The 22,525-nt window shown below is 37.1% G+C and overlaps 3 protein-coding genes across 4 annotated transcripts; 1 reads left to right on the top strand and 2 right to left on the bottom strand.

Annotated features, from left to right (window-relative positions):
- Positions 1 to 585: 585 nt before the first annotated feature.
- LOC116017309 (peroxidase N-like) lies at positions 586 to 2,287 on the bottom strand. The gene is made up of 4 exons (XM_031257867.1): positions 2,026 to 2,287; positions 1,560 to 1,748; positions 1,245 to 1,413; positions 586 to 1,164 (listed from the first exon to the last, which is right to left on the bottom strand). The coding sequence occupies exons 1-4, from the start codon at positions 2,251 to 2,253 to the stop codon at positions 746 to 748; spliced, it is 1,005 nt and encodes a 334-aa protein (XP_031113727.1). The 5' UTR covers positions 2,254 to 2,287; the 3' UTR covers positions 586 to 745.
- Positions 2,288 to 7,606: 5,319 nt separating this feature from the next.
- LOC116016242 lies at positions 7,607 to 14,919 on the top strand. The gene is made up of 4 exons (XM_031256399.1): positions 7,607 to 9,494; positions 11,653 to 11,767; positions 11,832 to 13,473; positions 13,555 to 14,919. Exons 1-4 carry the CDS (start codon positions 7,607 to 7,609, stop codon positions 14,917 to 14,919), a joined length of 5,010 nt encoding a protein of 1,669 aa, XP_031112259.1.
- A 2,424-nt stretch (positions 14,920 to 17,343) lies between these two features.
- LOC116016757 (probable basic-leucine zipper transcription factor E) lies at positions 17,344 to 20,108 on the bottom strand. 2 transcript variants are annotated; one of them, XM_031257146.1, is made up of 3 exons: positions 19,837 to 20,108; positions 19,574 to 19,681; positions 17,344 to 19,387 (listed from the first exon to the last, which is right to left on the bottom strand). In XM_031257146.1, the coding sequence occupies exons 2-3, from the start codon at positions 19,676 to 19,678 to the stop codon at positions 17,876 to 17,878; spliced, it is 1,617 nt and encodes a 538-aa protein (XP_031113006.1). In that variant the 5' UTR covers positions 19,679 to 19,681; positions 19,837 to 20,108; the 3' UTR covers positions 17,344 to 17,875. The 2 variants fall into 2 exon arrangements, with proteins under 2 accessions (XP_031113006.1, XP_031113008.1); XM_031257148.1 differs by having other exon boundaries at positions 19,574 to 19,678.
- Positions 20,109 to 22,525: the final 2,417 nt, after the last annotated feature.

Raw genomic sequence — 22,525 nt, 5'->3', positions numbered from 1 at the left:
CAATTCATCAAATGGATGTAAACAATGTCTTCCTTCATGGAGACCTGGATCGGAGGAGGAAGTTTATATATATGCAGCTCCATGCCTCCATCTTGATTTTGCAAGTAAAAAGACTGGACAAGTTTAAATAAATCTTTGTATGGTTTAAAGCAGGCCAGTAGGCAGCTAATGGAATACCAAGTAGTTGTGTGTTGCTTTATAAACAGCCCATTCCTGACTATTCCTTATTTGCCAAGGGTGAAGGAAAATTCTTTGTGGCATTAATTATTGGTATATGTGGATGATATAGTGGTAGCTAGTGCTGACTTGAATCTGATAAAACAGATGAGAATAAGAGCAAGTTTACCAGCTAGCAAGCAAGGTAACCGGATGAGAATGAACTTGGATGGAAACATGGGAAATTGGAAGAATTGCATGGTATTAGTTGGTATAGGGACCTAATTGTAAGTTTTTTTAAGTTAAGTGTTTTAATTACAGAGTTTTGTGCGTACTTCAATGACCGACCATTATTCATTACAATGAATTGGTATTGCAAGAAGCTAACTAGAGAAATAATGAATAAAGTATAAATATGATAAAATGATATTTTTAAAAGTGAGTATTGTAGAATAAACTTTACCCTTACCCTTACCTTCATTATTCCAAACTAACACGCAATATTCAAGTAAAATCACACTACACCAACTATGAAACACTAGTAAATATATATATAGACAGAGATAGAGTGGGTTTATTATTAATTAATTTAATTCCTGGTTCTGCAATTCTTTCGGATCTCCCCATCGGAACCGGTGAGAGGGCTGATGTTTCCCATCTTAAGAATGGAAGTCACAAAATCAGTGAAGAAGCGATTGGAATCGTTGCTGTAGGTCTGAACAACGGTGTTGGTAGTGTTCTGAGCAGCGTCGCTTGAGAAGAGGATTTGGTCGGATTGAAGGAGGCCTCTTCCGATGAGCAAGTTTTTGAAGTAGTGATTGTCGAACAAATCTGTGGAGTTTCGGTCGAGAGGAGCGGTGTTGTTGCCGTCGCCATTGGAGGGGCAGGTGGTTTGAAGCTCGGGAATCAAGGAGGCGTCCAAGGTGGGGTCGGGCGAGCCGGTTTGCTGGAAGTTGGATAGTCTGTTGCTGAACACTGCGCACTTTGCTAAGCCGATTGTATGCGCACCTGATCGGATCGGAGTTAGGTTTATGTGATCGGAATTGATATGATGGAGATTGAGAGAGAAATGAGAATGTTTACCGTACCCGATAAGGCTACCATGTCGGTGAGGTTTAGGCCGACGGCGGAGAATTTGGCGATGATTTGGTCCAGCGAATCGAAGGGTCCGGGAAGTACAGAAGCATTAGCTGCTGTGAAATTGGGTGAAAATCCGTCCCTTCTTCCTAGCAACACTCTCCAGGTTGGCCCTCCACTCTATATATAATACGTACGGATCGGAGTAGCAATTAGTTCAAACTCATAACTACTCCACTATGTATATTTAGTTATAAATAATAAAGTAGCATTGCATTGCATTGCATGTGAATATATAGGGGTAGGGAATGAAGTTTGTTAGTTACTAAGACAACAGAATCTCTGGCGGCAATGGCCAATATGTCTGCGCAGGATACAACTCCACTGCATGCACTCTCCACTGCGTTCTTTATGGAGTCTATCACTTCAAATCCTCTTGCAGAGTTCAAATTTGGCACTGCAAATTTCTCGCTTGTTGTACTGTTTCCGTCCAAAAGCACCGATCCATCGCACCCCTACATGCACAACATATATACACACATCATACAACCAACATTATTTTTTTTTTTGGTAAATTTACAGGGTCTTTCTCTCCGTCAGTTTGGTCCGGAGCCTCCCCACAAAGAGAGCTCATTTGACACTTGAGCTACCCCACTGGGTTACCAACATTATTATTTTTATACCAAAATATATCTATCTAATTAACTAATCATCACAATAAAACGACTTATATATATATAATTCAATTCAGATCAGAGATTGATATCTCAAACGTATAGTAGTTTTCCTTACATTGACAAAACAGTCGTGAAAATGAAGGCGAAGCAAGGAGGCTGCCATTCTCATCTCATTCTTGATGGCATTCTGAACCTCTTTCCGGACAACTCTGAATAGATTAGGACACGAATTCGCATAAAAACCAGTAGTTAACTGACCATCACTTGCTACTGCAAATAAGATGAGAACCACCGATAGAACCCAACAACAATATGAACTACTAAAGCTGCATGATCTCTTCATGGTTACGTTACTACTTAGCTAGCAGTGATATGATATGATATGATCAAAGCTTAATCACAGCTGAAACCCGGCCTAGTATGTATGTATATTCTCTTAGTGATGAATGTGGTGCATGCTAAGCCACTAGCTAGAACCCCCAATTTATAATTATCTCAGCTCGTAGTTAACAAGCATAAAATCCATTAAACATATATAAATTAAATAAAATAATCTACTGTATAGTATAATTAATGTGCAAGATCTATTGAGCATAAGGTTTTGTTAATTTTTTGAGGAGTGAATTGATGAATAAGTAGCTAGCTAGTGCAGTAGTGATGTATGCATGCATGCATGGCGGCTGAAACTTTTAGGCCGGGCAACTAAAAATTAGATGAATAATAAAAATCTCAAGGCACTTGGCCTGGGCAATTCTGATCTGATCTGCTCCGAAAGTGCATGATAAAAATATATATATGGTGGCTGCGCTTCATACTTGTCGTATTAGCTACCCAAGTATTGATTATATATATTTATTTAGGCTGAGATATATATATGTATAGTATGGTACTTTAGTTCATGAACCTGCAGTATAGGTGTATACATGCATTCCACTTGATGAGTTGCGTACCTGATTAAATTAGTTGATCCAACACTGTTAGTGCTTAACTACGGTGATACCATTAGATTCAAAAAGTTCAATGTGCATCATATATCCTTGAAGAATAATTAAGAGTAGTATGTACACTTTATTACAATTGATTTTTTGTGAGAATGCTTCACGTGAAACATTGAAAACAGTTCATGTGAGACAGGAAAATGTAATACCTTATTTTATTTTATGAATTACCAAGTATTATATTTTTTACTAATAATATTTTTAAAGAACATGTAATACTTATAAATTATAAAAAAAATATATATTAAATTTTCACTAAAAACTGTTAGGCATATCATTTAAGATCCGTTTAATGTGATGAGATGGCCAAAGAAGTTTTTGTGACTATTTTTACAAGTCCAATGCTTTCTTCATTCGCAAATTGATGTATAAATTTGTAGACTTTATGAAAATGGGAATTACTACCTAATTTTGTCATGTTCTATTTTAGGAGAATAGAATTTGGAGTTACGTTGGTATTTCCTACTTGGTTTCGTGACCTATAACCTGTTTGTTATTGTCACTTTTCTCATTCTCTCTTACTTTATCTTCTTTGTGACGATTAGTGTTTGAGACTCTTAATTAGGTCCAACACCACTCACTGAAAGTATAGTTTGTAATGAAATTGGTGATTTCAGTGTTAATAAAGATGTATTGATTGAAAGGAATGATAAATAAGGTTTAGTAGTAATTTAAGAGCAATAAAGTATAAATGATTAGAAGAAAAATCATCTGAGCTAGCCATTTGGAGTAGGTTAATTAGGACTTAGGAGAATAGGAGTATAGTGTAAGTAATGGAGAGACTATATTTATACAAGTTCATACACTCGATTAGAGTATTAATTAAACATGTCCATTTATATTGAATAACGAATTTTAAGTCATTATTAAAACAATCTTTATTGAGCTTGTAATTGTGAAGTCATGAAGAATAAATCTCACTCAAAGAGAGAAGAAGACAGTTAGAACTCAAAACGACAATTGAGAAACAGAAACCTAAAATCCTAAGTTAAATGTAAAAGAAAAAAATTAAATTGAATTATAATTTTTAGATTTAGATTACACCATACTTAATAATGGGCTACTTAACAAAGCATGAATAATTACCCAAGAGTGACTAATTCTAACCCTTAGTCTTAGGTTGCAAAATCTATACTGGTGTGCGTATTGCAATGTGGAAATCATAGCTAAATAATATGAAAATTGTTGAATGTAATTATGAAGATTCATTACATATAAATAATATGAATTTCAATTCAAATTTCAGTTGATACTTTGAAAGTGGGATGCTTGTACCATCCATAACTATATCATATGGAGTAGTTATTTACTTGACAATGCAAAGAGAATATACAATATATCAAAATGTAAATAATAACTTAATAATACAACTTGAGACTATATATATACATATTAATTTAAGTGCATATGGTTATGGTGTGAGTTTGGTCAGTGGACCTAATTCCTTGCCCCTCAAAACAAAATGTTTTTTAAAGCCACATCCTTTTACAACTTCAGCTTAATAAATTAAAGGCATATCCTGCAGAATAAAGTTCACTTAGTGGTTAAAGGAGAGCAGGATAAACAAGCACATGTATCATAGTTGAGTCTGATTATGCTCTTACTTAGCATTTATCACAAACCAATCAAGTGATGCCTAGCTTCTGCAGTTAGTTCAAAAAGAAGTACACAAACTGATAGGCTAGCTACCTAGCCTGCAGTGTATCTATTGGACATGTTTAATAAACAGAAGTTGAAGACAAGGCAATATCCTTTGGTTCACTAATGATTTAAGGCTATGTTCACAACGCTAACACAAGATCAAGAAATGTATACAATTGTAATGTTGCTAACCGTTGATTATCTCAAGCTTTTTCTTTTTCGGGGTGACAAGATCGAAAAACTTATAGGGTAAATCCTGTCTTGTACGTACTGTGACCTTAAGGAGCTGAGGTAAATCAGTCTATGTTGCCCATAGCTGACCGGCTTATACCAAGAAGACTGGATTCAAACTCGTGACTTTGTGGTTACAAGTTTATATCCTTAGACAACTTGGAAGGGGGACGTTATCCCCTCTGAAGCTTTTTCTTGAATTTATGATTGAGGGTGTATGGTTGTATGCTGCCTCTCTTAGCTTTGTAGTTTGTAGCAGTGGCTGGTTTACATGTCCTTGCATTTGGCAGCCCAGGCCATCCAATAAATATCAAATAACACAGGGCCGGGCCTCCATTAGGGATCACTCAGTACGCAGTAGAATTCGATCTGAGGATCACAAGCAATGCAAGTCACTTCAGGTACCCATAAAGCTAAGGTGAACTGTAATCTTTAATTTGTAGATTAATTGAACAAGTATAAGGATGAGGCCGGGTACAAGATATAAAGCAAATACATCTTCTACTTCAACAAGTTTCATACATACTTGTTTCTCTTCTGATGCCTGCCAACAGAGAAAGAGCCATCCAACTAACACTATACTTTGAATTAGCTAGCATGCAAGCTCAGGTGGAATGGCAGCCCCAGAAGATTTTAGGAACCGTTTCTTATTTTCCTCGTTTGTGAATACATTTGATGTACCTTCCTCCCCCATTCTAGATGCTCTTCCAATCTGATGGACATACTCAGCTCTTTAATGAAATCAGGCATATCTCCAACCAAAAATGACCTTAGAATTTCTGTCCTGTCGTTCATGGATTTCTCACCATGAATTGAAACATGCAGCTTCCAGTCCAGTACTAATTGTTATTGCCTCAGAAAGGCAACAGTTAAATGTTTTGCCATTTTCTCCACCTCTCATCTCTTGAAATCGTAGCAGAATACATCAATATCTATCTGAGGTTGAGAAAGTACAATGCCCTCAAAATCTGCATTAATTACTTGCTCATGGAAGCCCCTTTGCAGCATATATACAGTCTACTTCATCAATAACAAACATTGAAATACTATATATATCTAATTCAATCTCAAGTAATAATGATTGGGCGGGCAGGGAAGGGAGTTGGATTTGATTTCGATCAAAGTGGACTTGGGCCTCTTATTGGATCAAAGTGTTTGCTTCACTACTAATTTTCTCCAATACTAAAAATAAACTTGTGACATAAATGTGTTTGCTTCATAATTTTGGCCCAACGAATAGCAAACTTAATTTTAAAACTTTTATGTGGTTCTCGGTAAGCCCGCATGGTGAAAGTACAAGTGGCAGGATGTGAGGAAGGAATTATGCATATTGTCTCATTGTGTACACTGAAGCTTTGTTCATTCCACTGGAGACTGGAGTTAGAATGACTTCACTACATAATTTTCCCAAGCCTATCTGCTCTCACTTAAGTTTTTGGTGCATTATTATTATTATTATTATTATTATTATTATTATTGTGTGAAATTGAAACTGTGAAAGTGAAGTGTTAATAAAATTGCTAAGAAGAAAAATACTTGTAAAAAACTCCCTAAGTTGTAACAAGTCCTTGTGACAATTTGTTAGTTCAGCAGATAGTTCAAAAAACAAAGTGTCTTATGATGTATTAGGTTTCTTATAGTTCAGCAGAAGGATCAGAAGGCTTTATGGACAACTTGCTGAACAAGACAAGGAAAACAAGAAGAGGATTCAGAGTCAGTTACGAAGACTTCAGATTTAACCGAATTTGGGCAACATGTATATATATGAGGAGGACTTCCAGTGAAGTTGTTGACAGAAGAAAATACAAAAGATCTGAATGGAAAAGCTTCCTTAGATGTGATAACAAGATATCTTGACAAAGCTTACCTTTGATTCAAGATGCATCTTCTTCATGAAGTATTGGGCAAGCAGTCACTCTGAAAGCCAGTTGCGCTACAATTGAGGGGGAGCCTCAATTCAAGAGGATCGGGAGATCAAGTATTTCTCAACTCTTCAAGGCTGAACTCTAGAATGGTGATGATGAAGATTTCTAGAGTTGCCGTGTGATTCTCTACTGTAAATTGGTGATACATTTCCAGATTGATCAATGAAGAGTTGGGCAATCAGAGTGATGCCCCCCAGATGTAGGAATTGAGATTCCGAACTGGGTTACCAATTCTTAGTGTTCTTACTGCTTTGTTAGTTTCTTGCACATTATCTGGATAATACTCCTTGTTCTATTCTTTGCACTAGATCAGTAAATAGTTTAAAAAATCATCTAACAAATCTAGTAATTGGATTTAATAGTTGGAAGACTCTTTTAGCATCTTAGACCAAGAACATGATAGTCTAAGTTTTTCACTTGGTATCAGAGCACAGCCTCAAGGTCTTTTCCCTTGATAACGATCCTTTGAAACTCTTTCGAATCTCTCTGTTTTCCTTGTTACTAACCCTTTTTCTCAAGATTAGCTGCTGTGTGCTCTAAAGAAGATATGGAAGGGTAAGCAAGACCTCCTCAACTGATTGGGACAAATTATGCCTACTGGAAGGCAAGAACCAAGATCTATCTTCAGGCACAAGGAGTAAATGTGTGGAAGGCCGTCACCCATGGCTGGACTCACCCCAAAACGACTCAAGAAGATAAGTCAGAAATTCTTACTCCGGTTGAACAATGGACCCCCGAGGATATTAGCAACAGTGAAAACAACAACAAGGCACTGAACACCATTACCGGATCACTTGATGAGGGTCAATTCGGGTTAATCGCTGGATGCAGTTCTGCAAAGGATGCCTGAGAAATTCTTGAAAAACTTTATGAAGGAGACTCCTCTGTTAAACAAACCAAGATGCAGCAAGTCCTCACCAGATTTGAAGAATTACGAATGAAAGATGAAGAAACCATCGTCGAATTTAATGCTAGGGTTCAAGAGTTGAAAAACGAAGCTGTCGTATTGGGGGAACCATTCTCCTCGGACAAACTGGTCAGGAAGATCCTTCAATCTCTTCCTGTACGCTTCAGGATGAAAGTCACAGCAATTCAAGAAAGCATAGGCTGGGAAACGAAATCTGTTGCGGAACTGATGAGCAATCTAAGAACATACGAAATGGATATTCTATCGCAAGACAACAATTCAAAAAGGGGCAAGAATGTTGCGTTTATTGCCGAAGAATGTGACTCAGAAGAAGAATGTGAAGAATTGGATGATGAATCTGTGGCAATGATAACAAGAAATTTCACCAAGATTCTCAAACAAATAAATCGAAGAAACAGAGGAGGCAAGAATCAACAAAACAGATCCAACAGTGCTGCTCCATCCTCGTCTAACTCATCGCGAACCGTCGGAAAATCGTCAAATTTGAATCAACAGAAAAACTTTGGTCAAAGCAATCAATTCGGTCAAAATCAAAACTTGACTCGAAAAAATCAATGGCAGCAAGGGGAAGTTAGGAACAAAAACAAAGGAATTCAGTGCAGAGAGTGTGAAGGGTTCGGACACATTCAAGTGGAATGTGCCACTTACCTTAAAAGAAAGAAGTCCATGAAGGCAACAACCTGGAGTGATGAAAAAAGAAAGAAGTCCATGAAGGCAACAACCTGGAGTGATGAAGAAAGAAAGAAGTCCATGAAGGCAACAACCTGGAGTGATGAAGAGTGTTCTAAGTCCATGAAGGCAACAACCTGGAGTGATGAAGAGTGTTCTGAAGAAGCTCAAGATGAAGATGAAGAAATATCTGGAAACTTCGTAGAAGCTCAAGATGAAGATGAAGAAATATCTGGAAACTTCGTAGCCTTCACTGCAGTTGTTACTGAACCTAATTCGGATTTGGATAATGATTCAGATCAAGAAGATGTAGATAAAATACCTTATGAAGAACTTGAACAATCCTACATCAAACTGTACAAGAAATGGGATATTCTCTTGAAGACTCACACAACCACAAATTCAAAAAATGAGTTTCTTGAAAAGAACATTGAATCCCTGAAGAAACAAGTTGCTGATACAAATGCTGAACTGTCCGAATCCAACTCCAAAGTGATGAAGCTCTCGGCAGAATTGGAAGCTTACAAGAAACAGATTCAAATGATGAACACAACATCAACTCTCAATCAAATCCTTGACTCCGGAAGATCACCTAACGTTCGAAATGGTTTGGGGTACACTCAAAACTCTCAAAATTCTTTCACTACTAAGTTTGTCCCTGCAGGTACTAGTACTTGGACAAATGCTGAAACCCACCAGAAGACTTTGAGGAAATATAATCCAACATGTCACTACTGCTACAAGAAAGGCCACACGAGACCAGAATGTTACAGGTTCTATAGTGATCAGAGAACTGACAAATTTCAAAAGAAATGGATCACTCCAGTCAGTCGTCAAGTTTGGGTAAGAAAATCTGATCTAGTTTGCTACTCTATCCTTCTTGGAAAAGAACAGGGAAAATGGTATTTCGACAGTGGCTGCTCTAGGCATATGACTGGCAGTAAAGAATTCTTCAAGAATGTAATTCCATATACTGGACAAGTGACCTTTGGTGATGGAATTAAGGGTGACATCATGGGCATTGGGATCCTCAATGTAGCTGGACTGCCCTCACTATCGAAGGTACTGCTGGTACAGGGTCTTAAAGCAAATCTGATCAGCATCAGCCAATTGTGTGACCAAAAGTTGAATGTAGGGTTCACGAAAGATCGATGCATTGTTAAGGACAAACTGAACAAAGTTATTATGGAAGGTATAAGATCCTCTGACAATTGCTATATTATGTCTTCGAATCTTTTGTGTTGCAGCACCACCACAGATAATACAGAACTCTGGCATCAAAGACTTGGGCACATGAATTATCAAGATATGAACCATCTCATAAGTCATGAATGTGTAAAGGGGGTACTGTTAGGAATATTTGTATTTAGATTTTGATGAGCCAAAAATGTATTTTAGTTTGAAAAATTAGAAAGCCAAAAATTTCGTAGAGGTATGTATCTAAAAGAGTTAAGAAGTCCACTTAGAAGAATTCTTGGAGAATGAAGGAACTATGTTCGAATCGGACGGAGCTTAAATTTAATTGGAGCACTAGAAGTAGCAAATGGTTGAAGCAGCAGAGATGGTAGAAGACTTGTATACATGATGAAGGGTCTCTGGTTCGAATCCCCTAAGCCACGAAATTTTAGGAAATCAGAACTTCTCAGAATATTACTACTCATATATTATTTACAGGCATAGTAAACAAAGGATTGAGCAGAGCATTGGAGTTGAACTTGGAAAATGATCTAAGTGGTGCTGTGTTCGAATCCCAGGAGAGTTTATTTTGAGAAAAATTAATTCAGATGAAAATGCACATTGAAGACTGCGAAAATGCACATGGAAGATGCGAAAATTCATGAAGGAATATTACAAGGAAGTAATACAAACACTAAGGACAAATGAAGGAATATTACAAGGAAGTAATACAAACACTAAGGACAAAAGAAGAATATTACAAGGAAGTCATACAAACACAAAAAGACAAAGGTGTATAAATCTGATTTGTTCACTTCAACGGATATATTTGACTGATTTGCTCAAAATGGTTTTGAGCTGTGGTGGAGGTACGGAGATACGAAAATAAGGAGAATAGGTCTATTTACTACATTCCAAACAGATGAAGAATATCTGGAGATTGAACACTACACTACAAAATGGAATATGTCTACAAACACTACACTACAAAATAATATGAATTGTGGAATAAATATATCAACTCAACTCAAAGTAATCTGACTACATTGTGGAATATATCAACTCTATATCAACTCAACTCTCCAACGGAATTAAGGCCAGAAGAAAAGAGGAGCAATTTCAGGAGGAATATAAGGAAAAGAAGAAGGAGCAATTTCAGGAGGGAAAGGAGGATCAGGAGGAATATCAGGAAGCGGAAGAAATACGGAGACTGCAATAAGCACATCAACAATAAAGAATTAATCTTTTCCAACGGATTAATTCTTTCATCAGCTATAAATACGAGACACTTGAGCAAGAAGAAAAATAGAGATATACAAGTGAAAGGCAAGAAAAGCAGTGTGATACATCTGAGAATAGCAAAGCAAGAAAAATCCGAAAAACCAAAAATCCATATTTTTAGTTCCTGAGAGTTGGAGAAAAATATTTTCTTTTACTACCTTGTATCAAAATTTCTACTGAGTGTAGACAGAGGGCTGAGTAACAAGAGAAGCTTGTGAAAACCCTGGGGAGTGTAGCTTTGTGCGAGACACTCGTTGGTGTAGGAGTATAGCTTTGTGCGAAATACTCAATATCTACTAGGTGTAGATAGAAGTGCTGGGTTGGCACTTGGTGTTCACTATTGTATCTGGGTGATTGAAGATAGTGAAAGGAGTATAGTGGACGTAGGCTGGGTTTGGCCGAACCACTTAAAAATCTCTCTCTCATTTATTTACTGCCCATATATATTTTTGCTCTGCACACATAATATTCATGCTCACACACACACTCTAATTTGCAGCATAATATTTTCTAAACCCAGTTACTATTTCGTCACTATTCATCACTATTCATTCTTATCTGGGTTTGCTATTATTTGTTATCTCTTACGTCCGCATGCAAGTCAAATTTATTATATATCACATTTGAGCTATTCCAAGTATTTCTATCGTATTGCATGTGATATATCTCCTCTCCTTCACTGCGTTTTAATTATAGCATTTTACGTACTTTATTCCGCTGTGCATTTCAAGTTCAATTTATTCACTTGGAATTATTTTTAGTTAAAGTGTTATTAATTTTTAATTTGCTTGAAAAGTCTATTCACCCCCCCTCTAGACTTTTCACCACCCATTCGGGACCAACAGGTACCCAAGTTCAAAGTAAAGGAAATTGGTGTATGTGGCCCGTGCCAGCTGGGAAAGCAAACCAGAACCCCACACAAACATTTCAATCATATAGGAACCTCTTCGTGTCTGGATCTTCTGCATATGGACCTAATCGGACCAACACAGGTGGAAAGTTTGGGAGGTAAAAGGTACATCTTTGTCTGTGTTGATGACTACTCTCGTTTTTGCTGGGTAATGTTCCTCAGAAACAAATCAGAAACCTTTGAACATTTTGAGAAACTGTGCTTGAAGCTACAAAAAGAAAAGGGTCTGCATATTGGTAAAATTGTGAGGATTAGGTCAGATCATGGTCTGCATATTGGTAAAATTGTGAGGATTAGGTCAGATCATGGTAGGGAATTCGAAAACCAGCACTTCTCAACCTTCTGCTCCAAAAATGGGATCAGCCATCAGCACTTCTCAACCTTCTGCTCCAAAAATGGGATCAGCCATGAATTCTCAGCCCCAATCTGCTCCAAAAATGGGATCAGCCATGAATTCTCAGCCCCAAAATGCTCCAAAAATGGGATCAGCCATGAATTCTCAGCCCCAAAAACCCCCCAGCAAAATGGAGTAGTTGAATTCTCAGCCCCAAAAACCCCCCAGCAAAATGGAGTAGTTGAGCGAAAAAACAGAACCATCCAAGAAATGGCTCGAGTCTTGATAAACAGCAAAAACCTTCCTCAGTTCTTTTGGGCAGAGGCAGTTCATACTGCTTGTCATATAATCAACAGAGTGTATCTTAGACCTGGGATGTCGCATACACCATATGAGCTGTGGCGAGGAAGGAAACCAAATTTGAAGTACTTTCGCATTTTTGGCAGTAGATGCTATATCCTAAATGACAGAGAAAAGGTTGGAAAATTTGAACCAAAGAGTGATGAAGGCATATTCTTAGGGTACTCACCAAATAGTCGAGCCTACAGAGTCTACAAAAAGCGTATCAAGACTGTCCAAGAATCTGTCAATGTAATTGTAGACGATCAACTGCAACCAGTTGGAAATTATCTACCAGCTGCTGATCTTGAGCAGAACCAAACAAAAACAACTGATGAAAAAGGAGTCAAGAAACAGAACCAAACAAAAACAACTGATGAAAAAGGAGTCAAGAAATCTGAGTCAACAAAAACAACTGATGAAAAAGGAGTCAAGAAATCTGAGTCAGACTCTGAACTAGATGACTCCGATCCAGACACTGAACAGTCAGACTCTGAACTAGATGACTCCGATCCAGACACTGAACAATACCAAAGAAAGCTAGATGACTCCGATCCAGACACTGAACAATACCAAAGAAAGTCAGACGATGAAAAAGGCATCAAGAAATCTGAGCTAAAATCGGAATCAGAGGACTTAAAATCACCCACTAAACAACAGCCAAATGTAGGTAACCATCCATCTACACTGTCAAAGCAAGTTCCCACACATGTTCAAAAGAATCATCCCGCTGAGAACATATTGGGGACACCCACCGCCGGTGTTCGAACCAGAGGAATGCTAAGAGGCAGTCTAGCTGAGTTATCTGGGTACGCGTGTTACACATCAAAATTTGAACCCAAGAATTACAAAGAAGCACTTCAAGATGAAGTCTGGATAAGGGCTATGCAGGATGAACTTGCTCAATTTGAGAGCTGGATAAGGGCTATGCAGGATGAACTTGCTCAATTTGAGAGATGGATAAGGGCTATGCAGGATGAACTTGCTCAATTTGAGAGAAAGATAAGGGCTATGCAGGATGAACTTGCTCAATTTGAGAGAAATATAAGGGCTATGCAGGATGAACTTGCTCAATTTGAGAGAAATGAGGTATGTATGCAGGATGAACTTGCTCAATTTGAGAGAAATGAGGTATGGGATCTTGTGCCTTGTCCTTTAGATGCGAATGTAGTAGGCACAAAGTGGATTTTTTGAAACAAAACCGATGAACAGGGAAATGTGGCCAGAAACAAGGCCAGACTGGTGGCTCAAGGATACTCACAAGTTGAAGGGATTGACTATGAAGAAACGTTTGCCACTGTGGCCAGACTTGAGTCAGTCAGATTACTGTTGGCCGTCTCCTGCATTCTGAACTTTCAACTGAACCAGATGGACGTAAAGACCGCCTTTTTGAATGGACTTCTCAATGAGGAAATCTTCGTAGCTCAACCAAAAGGATTTGAGAATCCACATCATCCTAATTACGTATACAAACTGAAAAGGGCCCTTTATGGTCTGAAACAGGCACCAAGAGCATGGTATGAACGACTCACCCAATATCTTCTGAAAAATGGGTACACTCGCGGTGGGGCAGACAAAACACTGTTTGTTAAAAAGACCACTGGACATATAACTGTGGCCCAGGTTTATGTAGATGACATCGTTTTCGGCTCAACATCCCCTGCAAATGTTAAGGAGTTCATTCAAGTCATGGAAAAGGAATTTGAAATGAGCATGATAGGGGAACTGACATGCTTCTTGGGTCTACAAGTAAAACAGATGGAAACAGGGTTGTTTCTGTCACAAACCAAATATGCCCAAAACTTGGTCAAAAGATTTGGTCTTGACTCTGCTAAGGAAGCTAAAACACCTCTTTCCACAACGCTAAAACTATCAAAAGACTCCAACTCAAAACCTGTTGAAGGCAAACTCTATCGAAGTATGATTGGCAGTCTACTGTACTTAACGGCAAGCAGACCTGATATAATGTTCAGTGTAGGTCTGTGTGCACGCTTCCAAGCAAATCCAAGGGAGGCACACTTGAATGCAGTTAAAAGAATAATCAAATATGTTAAGGGGACTGTGAATTATGATCTATGGTATTCGCGTGACTCAGGAACTGAACTACTTGGATACAGCGATGCTGACTGGGCAGGAAATCTGGAGGACAGAAAAAGTACATCAGGAGGGTGTTTTTTCTTAGGAAAAAACCTTGTTTCATGGTTCAGCAAGAAGCAAAACTCAATCTCATTATCTACGGCAGAAGCTGAATACATAGCTGCTGGGAGTTGCTGCACTCAACTTATATGGATGAAACAGATGCTGAACGATTATGGCCTAAAGTTCAGTAGTGCTGATCTTCACTGCGACAACACCAGAGCTATCAATATTGCAAAAAACCCTGTCCAGCATTCCCGCACTAAGCATATAGATATCAGACATCATTTTATCAGGGATCTTGTGGAAAGTGGAGACATAAAAATGCACTACATACCAACAGACAAACAACTGGGAGACATATTCACAAAGGCACTGGATCCGACCAGATTCAACATCCTAAAATCAGAACTCGGCATGTGTAATGGCCCACCGAACTAGTACAGTAAGTGGGACACTCCTTTTTCCTTATCATAGGTTATTTCTCTCAAACCTTTTTTATAATTTTCTTTTTTCTTTTTTATTTTTTGCTTTTTGCGCGCTATACTAATATCTGTTTTTGATAAGCATACAATATCTGAGGAACAGTGTACCCGACTGACCAAACTGCTATAGCATTAATTACGGAGAAGACAACTGTCAAATCTGCACGACTCCCACTCTCCTCATGCCTCATCACGTGACCCGAAAAAGCAGGTCATCATGGAGTCCTTCGACCTTTGAAAAACCAGTTGCAGTTAGAGGAAATCAAAGATCACGAAAATCTCTCAAAGCTGCAAACCCCCTCGCAAATCTCACCCAAAATCAAAAAAATCTTGGAACGAAGCTCTGCAATGGATCAAGATGAAACCCAATATTTGATTTCTCTAGACTCACAAACAGATATCCCTCTGAAATTCAACATCAAGCATCACGAGAGATGGTTATGATAGTCAACAACAAGATGAAACCTCCAGGAGGAGAACCAATCTGGTCGTGGTACTCAAGAGCAGAGCAACTAGACTACCTGAAAGGGTTCCTCAAACCAATTGCATTCGAGAAAGGAGAAACAGCTAAGGCAAAAGATCCTGAAGTTTATTCTAAAACATCCTCCTTTTCTTCATTTTTTTTCTTAATAAATGACTATACATGAACAACATAGTTTCTGCCTTTAATATTTTTTCAGGATATAATTGTTCTATCAGATACTGAGGATGATTTTTTTCAGGATATAATTGTTCTATCAGATACTGAGGATGATATTAATCAGGATATAATTGTTCTATCAGATACTGAGGATGATATTAACCCAGAAAATGTCACTGTAGAAAAACCTGAGGATGATATTAACCCAGAAAATGTCACTGTAGAAAAACCTTTGCCCTTTATTAACCCAGAAAATGTCACTGTAGAAAAACCTTTGCCCTTAGTGTCTGTAAAACAAGAACCAATAGATGATGAACATGAAAAATTGCATGTTCCTAAGAAAAACCTACCCGTGCCTGATAATGTCAACCCAGAATCAGCTGTAGTATATGGTCTTCATCAACTTGAACCTCCTGCTTCCCTTTTCACCAAACTAAATCATCAACTTGAACCTCCTGCTTCCCTTTTCACCAAACTAAACTTGTTACTTGAACCTCCTGCTTCCCTTTTCACCAAACTAAACTTGTTTAACATCATGGATGAACACAGAAGATCAACCTCTCACTTGTTTAACATCATGGATGAACACAGAAGATCAACCTCTCTCACAAATAGACTGTCTATTCCACTGAATATCCCACAAAGTACAAAACCCACACAGGATAAAACTCTGTCCTTGCCATCACCACAAACCACACAAGCAGAAATCCTTGAACATCAAAATCCTGAAAATCCTCTCCCCATTCAGTCAGAAAACTCTCATACTGATGAAACTAGGTCTGAACCTCAATCTGAACCAAATCCTGAAACAACACCTACCATCCCCATTGATGATTCTCCACTAGATTTTGAGTTTGAAACAGGAAATCCTCTAGAATTACCAGTTGCAGAACAAACTGATGAAGAAGACAATCTGCCTTTGTCTCAAGTGAAGAAGAACCAAGCAAAAGCAAAAGGAAAGAAGAAGATTCAAGAAGAACATGTGGACAAAAATCCTGTGGCAAAAATTCAAGTCTTTCCCGCTCCTGTCACCAGGCGAAAACCAATTGCCGTGTGATTCTCTACTGTAAATTGGTGATACATTTCCAGATTGATCAATGAAGAGTTGGGCAATCAGAGTGATGCCCCCCAGATGTAGGAATTGAGATTCCGAACTGGGTTACCAATTCTTAGTGTTCTTACTGCTTTGTTAGTTTCTTGCACATTATCTGGATAATACTCCTTGTTCTATTCTTTGCACTAGATCAGTAAATAGTTTAAAAAGTCATCTAACAAATCTAGTAATTGGATTTAATAGTTGGAAGACTCTTTTAGCATCTTAGACCAAGAACATGATAGTCTAAGTTTTTCATGAAGTAAACCGTAAGTTGGCATGGCAGTGATTATATACAAACCACTGGGCAAGATGCATTATCAACTTGGGCTGGGCAACAATGAACTCACAGTTACTGAATCTTAAAAATAGGGCATTCACTATAAGAGACCATCAAGGAGATGATAATCAACAAATACACAACTATGCTGAGTGGTGATATTATTAATTGAAGGTCTGAAGAGGTTATCAGCTAAACATTACAAAAGTATTCATAACACTCAACTTAAATGTGCAAGACACTAGCAAGAAAGCATACAAGTAAGCTGTTATTAGCCCTAACCATCAAATATTAAATAACTGATTATATTTCCACGAAAAAAAATCACAAGGAATATGAATAGTTGTAGGACATTAAACATGAGAAATGCTACAAACGTTGAAATTTATAGAACAAAGGTTGATTTAGTTTGTAGGGTTGGCTTCATACAACAAATTAAAGCAGTACAATGTTCACTATTTCCAGTTTATTACATATCAATGTTTCTGCCAGGATACAGGTTGCATAAAGCACCCTACAAATCTAGCTAAAATATCCCTCCTTCTACATAACACCAAAATAAAGTTCATAAATAACAAAACAGGACAGAATAGACAAGATCTATGCACTTGACATTATCTGATGTCACAAGATGAACAAAGCCATTTTTGCATTTGAGAGACTTTCCTGGTCCGAAGATGAAAGGGCTAACTGATATGCACAATCAATGAAGAGGCTCCCATTAACACTGGACAGTTAGACAAGGCACCCAGTACCAGTAGAGAAGGCACTTCTCTAATCATTCAATTCCAAATACATTATCAAGAATTGTGGGTATCATCAACTAAAATGGAGAGGAAATTTCAGGGAAGAGGCTTACATTAACATGGGATGTGCCCACTGCCAATGCTCTTCGCTGATCATTCATTTCCCTCAGCCTCATTCTTGGGTTGCATCTGTGCATTAATGTCATCCTCTGCACGACAAGCTTCTAGCATATTAACATCTTCAGCAGCTACACTATATGATGCTTCGATTTTGGGTTTACTACCATCTTCCTTCACTTCAACATCATGCTGCTTGTGCCCTTCTTTTCCTTCCAAATCTCTATCTTCCTTTACTTCAATACCCTGCTGCTTGTTCACATCTTTCCCTTCTAGATCCACATCTTCCTTCACTTCAATATTCTGCTGTTTGTTCACTTCTTTCCCTTCCAAATCCTCATCAATCTTCTCACTTTCACATTCTGCAGCAATTTCTTTGGTCTTAGCAGCTTCAACAATCTCATGATTCCAATGCTCAGTTTCCATCATATCATTTTTCATTCTCCTAGATGATTTAATATCTTTATCAATACTGTCTAATTTCCCTTTCACATCAACTCCTATGTTCTCTGCAACCAATTCCAGGTTGTTATCCTCCATTGAATGAGCATCTGCATGACTTCCACTGTCATTTTCAGAATCATTCTCCACTACCTCCTCATTATCCTCTCCGCTGTGATTATGCCTCTCAAGACTTTGCAATCTCCTTCTCAGATCACCCAACTCACTTTCCATCAAGAACAGCCTCTCCTTCAGAATTAGGTTCTCTTCCTCTAGTTGAGCAATATGAGTATCCTGATCATCAACCCGATTTTCTAAAACATTATTGTATTCCCCACAGTTTGGATAAATCATCTCAAACCGGCTCAAGTCATGATCCAACCTTCTTTCCACCTCCACGTGTTCCTCGACATCACTCTCACTGGACCCTCCCTGATCTTCCTCATCATCTTCATGGTGTTCCAACTCCTGACCAGGGGACCTCAGTCTAATCAAACCCTTCATTGATCCATACCCATCCACTCCCCACTCCTCTTTTGCCATATCCACCAAGACTTCTCGTGATGGAGAGAGGATGGGTGTTGGCAACACAGCAGGAGTCACAGGATAGGGTGAGACCAATGAAGCAATACCACCACTCTTCTTTGCCCTGATGAGAAAAGATGTTGTATTCCTTGGAGCATAGGGCGCAGTCCTATTGTTACTATTATTATTACCATTATTATTGTAATTATTATGCATCTTCTTTTTAGGAAAAAATTTCCTAGCTTTTAACCTGTTCTGCCATTGTAGTTCATTAAGAGTTGGAGGTTGATAACTGCCTGGAGCAGATGCACCAACCAGACCTCCATTCACACTGCCATTTCCAATTCCAGCAGTACTACCAACCATAAGAGACTTCTCTTTCCTTCGGTTGTCATTCTTACTCACTTTTTTCCCCTTCCAATTTTTTCGAGGTCCTAATGGCTTTGATTGATTCCCCGCCATAAACCCCTGATGCTTCATAGCATTAGGGTTGAACTGCAACTGCGACTGATCCACAATAGGCTGATGAGGGGGCTGCGGCCACATCCCATATTTCCGGTTCATCATGGGAGGCTGTTGTATCTGTGAATTACAAAACCTTAGCTTTTGAGAGTGACTACTATAAGCACAACTGACATTCATCATCATCTTAGGCTCAAAAGTATTACACATTGGAATAGCAAAGGAATTCAAATTTGAATCTATATTATAATTATAAGGATTACAAAACACAACGTTCAGCGAATTATTACTCAGATAGTTGATTACCTGCTGCTGATGAGGGTTAATATTCATCATCTGCCCCTGACTCATACACATCATATGTTGCTGCTGCTGTTGATTCATCATCGACGCTGCTTGCTGTTCGTTCATCTTCTGAATTCCAAAAATTAAAGACAAATGTCAACTCACAAACTCAGATAATCAAAAACCACAGAGATTAAAAATAAAAAATAAAAAATAAAAAAGAAAACTGATCAGATCAACAGACGAAGAAAATGAAAAAATAACACCATAAATCAACCACTTACGTATAAGCAAATTAAAACCTCTAAAAATCCGAAAAGTTAAGAGAGATTTTACGGAGTTCCTGCAGTTGATGTTACCGATTGAAACCAAATAAAAAAATTTGAAAAACACCGAAAATTGCTTAGCGTTAACTTTTGCGTCGGTTTTTTGAGTAGATTCGATTCCTTTGTCTGTCTAGACAAAAGATCAAAAAAGAATTTATATTTATAATTAGTTTGGGAGCACGGCTTTCTCTCTCTAGAATTCTCACTGAGTTTTTCTTATCTCGGCTCGTCTTCCGGTAAATGAAATTTGATCTGGGGCCGCACCAAGGCGGAGGTTATATAGGAGGAGAGGACGGGGTTCGACGGTCGAGATGTTGTGGGAGTAATGGACGGTTGTGATTAGAGACGCGTGTAGAGAGTATGTGGTTTTGGGGAACCGACTAGGATTAGGTTTGAAGAAAGGAACCGCCCTTGGGATTTGGATTAAATTACAAAAGCACCCAATACTCAAAAGCTAAAATTGGTCAAATTGACTCCCTAAATAATTCGGATAGTGCAATTAAGATAGTTCATATTTTCTAAATCTGTAAAATTGTGTAATTAAATTTAAATTAACATGTATAACAAGTTAAATCTTTTAAAATTTGACGCGTATCACTTTTAAAATATATTTTATTTTTATTCTTTAAAATTTTATTTATTTATTTATTGATCCTAATCTATTTGGGCAATGGGTAGATAGTAGCTTTTAGTTTAATATTTTAATTATTTTTTTTATTACATCCATCCACCATTTTTATCATATTTAGTTTGTAGTTTGAGAACAAAATAGGAAAGAAGATGAGATTTATTCAAGAAGTGGGAATTCATGATTATTAAAAATGGTTAAATGTCAAATTTACCCCTATTTTAGATGGAAAGTTAATGACATTTGACAATATAGGCAAATTGAATGAGGTGTGCAAAACATGGGATGTAGTTGACTAAAAAATTAACATAAGACAAAATTAGGCTATTGATGAAAAACATAGGGGAGGATTTGGCATTTTTACCTTATTTTTCTTTTCTTTGTATGGTTCACAAACTCTTTGAGATTGAAATGCAATTGAAAAGAACTTAGTAGCTTGAAATAGATAATACTTTTTAATGCAAATAGAAATTCATTAAATCATCAAACTATATGTTTTAACAAAGAAGATGAATAGAAAACGCCTCCAAACAATCTGACATAGAAACGGTCTCTCTAGCAACTAAATGAGTGAAACATAATACTTAATAAGTGGATATCACATTTGAATTATCTTTTCAATGATGGCTTATGAAAATATCAGATGTTGTGTATAAAAATAAAATAAAATAATGCAATGAAAAACTTTCCAATTAAAGAGTTTCAATGCATTCCTCTCATAATACACTCGATTTAATTTCACCTTTCATCATATGCATACCAAACTTTAAAGATAACAGGTAAATATTCCATTCATTTTTTTTTCTTTTTTGTTGACGAAAGTAACTTGCAATCACTACCGGTGCTATATTAGGTAAACTCTGCTTCTGTATAATAGCTTGTAAATCACACATGAGAGGTAAACAATATTAGGAAGGCCCTATGCAACATGCTCGACCAAGAGATTGTTATAAGAGTCAACTTGTGAGTAAATATTCCATTCTTGTGTAGCAAACGTGTCATTATTATTCATTATAAATTTACCAAATTTCATTTTTCGTCGAGAATAAAATCAACATTCAAGAAAATGAGGTTTATTCAAGAATTGTCAATTCATGATTATGAAAATAGTTAAATGTCAAATTTACCCCTATTTTAGATGGAAAGTTAATGACATTTGAAAAATATACGCAAATTGAATGAGGTGTGCAAAACATGGGATGTAGTTGACTAAAAAATTAACATAGGGCAAAATTAGCCTATTGATGAAAAACATAGGGGACAAGTTGCCATTTTTTAAAACAAATTTCTTTTCTTTGTATGGTTTACAAACTCTATTGGGATTGAAATGTAATTAAAAACAACTTGGTAGCTTAAAATAGATAATACTGTTTGAAGCAAATAGAAATTCATTAAATCATCAAACTAGATGATATATATAACAAAAAGGAGAAATGAAAAACCCTCCAGACAATCTAACATTCTCTCTAACAACTAAATTTGTGAAAATTAATACTTAATAAGTGGAGTGGATATCAAATTTGGATTATCTCTAACAACTAAACTGGTGAAAATTAATACTTAATAAGTGGAGTGGATATCAAATTTGGATTATTTTCACAATACTAATGAAAATATCGAATGTTGTGTGTAAAAATAAAATAACACAATGCAATGAAAAACTTTTCAATCAAAGAGTTTCAATGCATTCCTCTCATAATACACTCTATTTAATTTGACCTTTCATCACAAACATACCAAACTTTCAAGATAACAAGTAGATATTCCATTTTTTTTTATGGTTGATGAAAGTAACCCGCAATCGCTACCGAGTAATATACTTGGTGGACTCAATTTATATGTAATAGCCTACAAATCATACATGTGAGGTAAATTACATTAAGAAGTCCCTATGTATTAGGTTCGACCAAGATAGTGTTGATAAGAGTCAACTCGTGAGTAATTGTTCATTTCTTGTGTAACAAATGATAATAGCCTACAAATCATACATCTTTTTTTTTTTTTTTTTTTTTTTTTTTT

This window comes from Ipomoea triloba, chromosome 4 (assembly GCF_003576645.1).
Source record: "Ipomoea triloba cultivar NCNSP0323 chromosome 4, ASM357664v1".
Taxonomy (NCBI): domain Eukaryota; kingdom Viridiplantae; phylum Streptophyta; class Magnoliopsida; order Solanales; family Convolvulaceae; genus Ipomoea; species Ipomoea triloba.
The sequence above is the reverse complement of the archived record's forward strand: the minus strand, read 5'-3'. Positions and strand labels throughout refer to the sequence as shown.

Excerpts from the sequence above, each read along its gene's own strand:
- LOC116017309 (XM_031257867.1), bottom strand. The coding sequence starts at position 2,253 with ATGAAGAGATCATGCAGCTTTAGTAGTTCATATTGTTGTTGGGTTCTA. Across the intron at positions 1,749-2,025 it reads TTCACGACTGTTTTGTCAAT|GGGTGCGATGGATCGGTGCT; the intron begins GTAAGGAAAACT and ends TTGTGCATGTAG. Across the intron at positions 1,165-1,244 it reads CGACATGGTAGCCTTATCGG|GTGCGCATACAATCGGCTTA; the intron begins GTACGGTAAACA and ends CGATCCGATCAG.
- LOC116016757 (XM_031257146.1), bottom strand. The coding sequence starts at position 19,678 with ATGAACGAACAGCAAGCAGCGTCGATGATGAATCAACAGCAGCAGCAA. Across the intron at positions 19,388-19,573 it reads TTAACCCTCATCAGCAGCAG|ATACAACAGCCTCCCATGAT; the intron begins GTAATCAACTAT and ends TGTAATTCACAG.
- LOC116016242 (XM_031256399.1), top strand. The coding sequence starts at position 7,607 with ATGCAGCAAGTCCTCACCAGATTTGAAGAATTACGAATGAAAGATGAA. Across the intron at positions 9,495-11,652 it reads GAACAAAGTTATTATGGAAG|CTGGGAAAGCAAACCAGAAC; the intron begins GTATAAGATCCT and ends GGCCCGTGCCAG. Across the intron at positions 11,768-11,831 it reads ACAGGTGGAAAGTTTGGGAG|AAACAAATCAGAAACCTTTG; the intron begins GTAAAAGGTACA and ends AATGTTCCTCAG.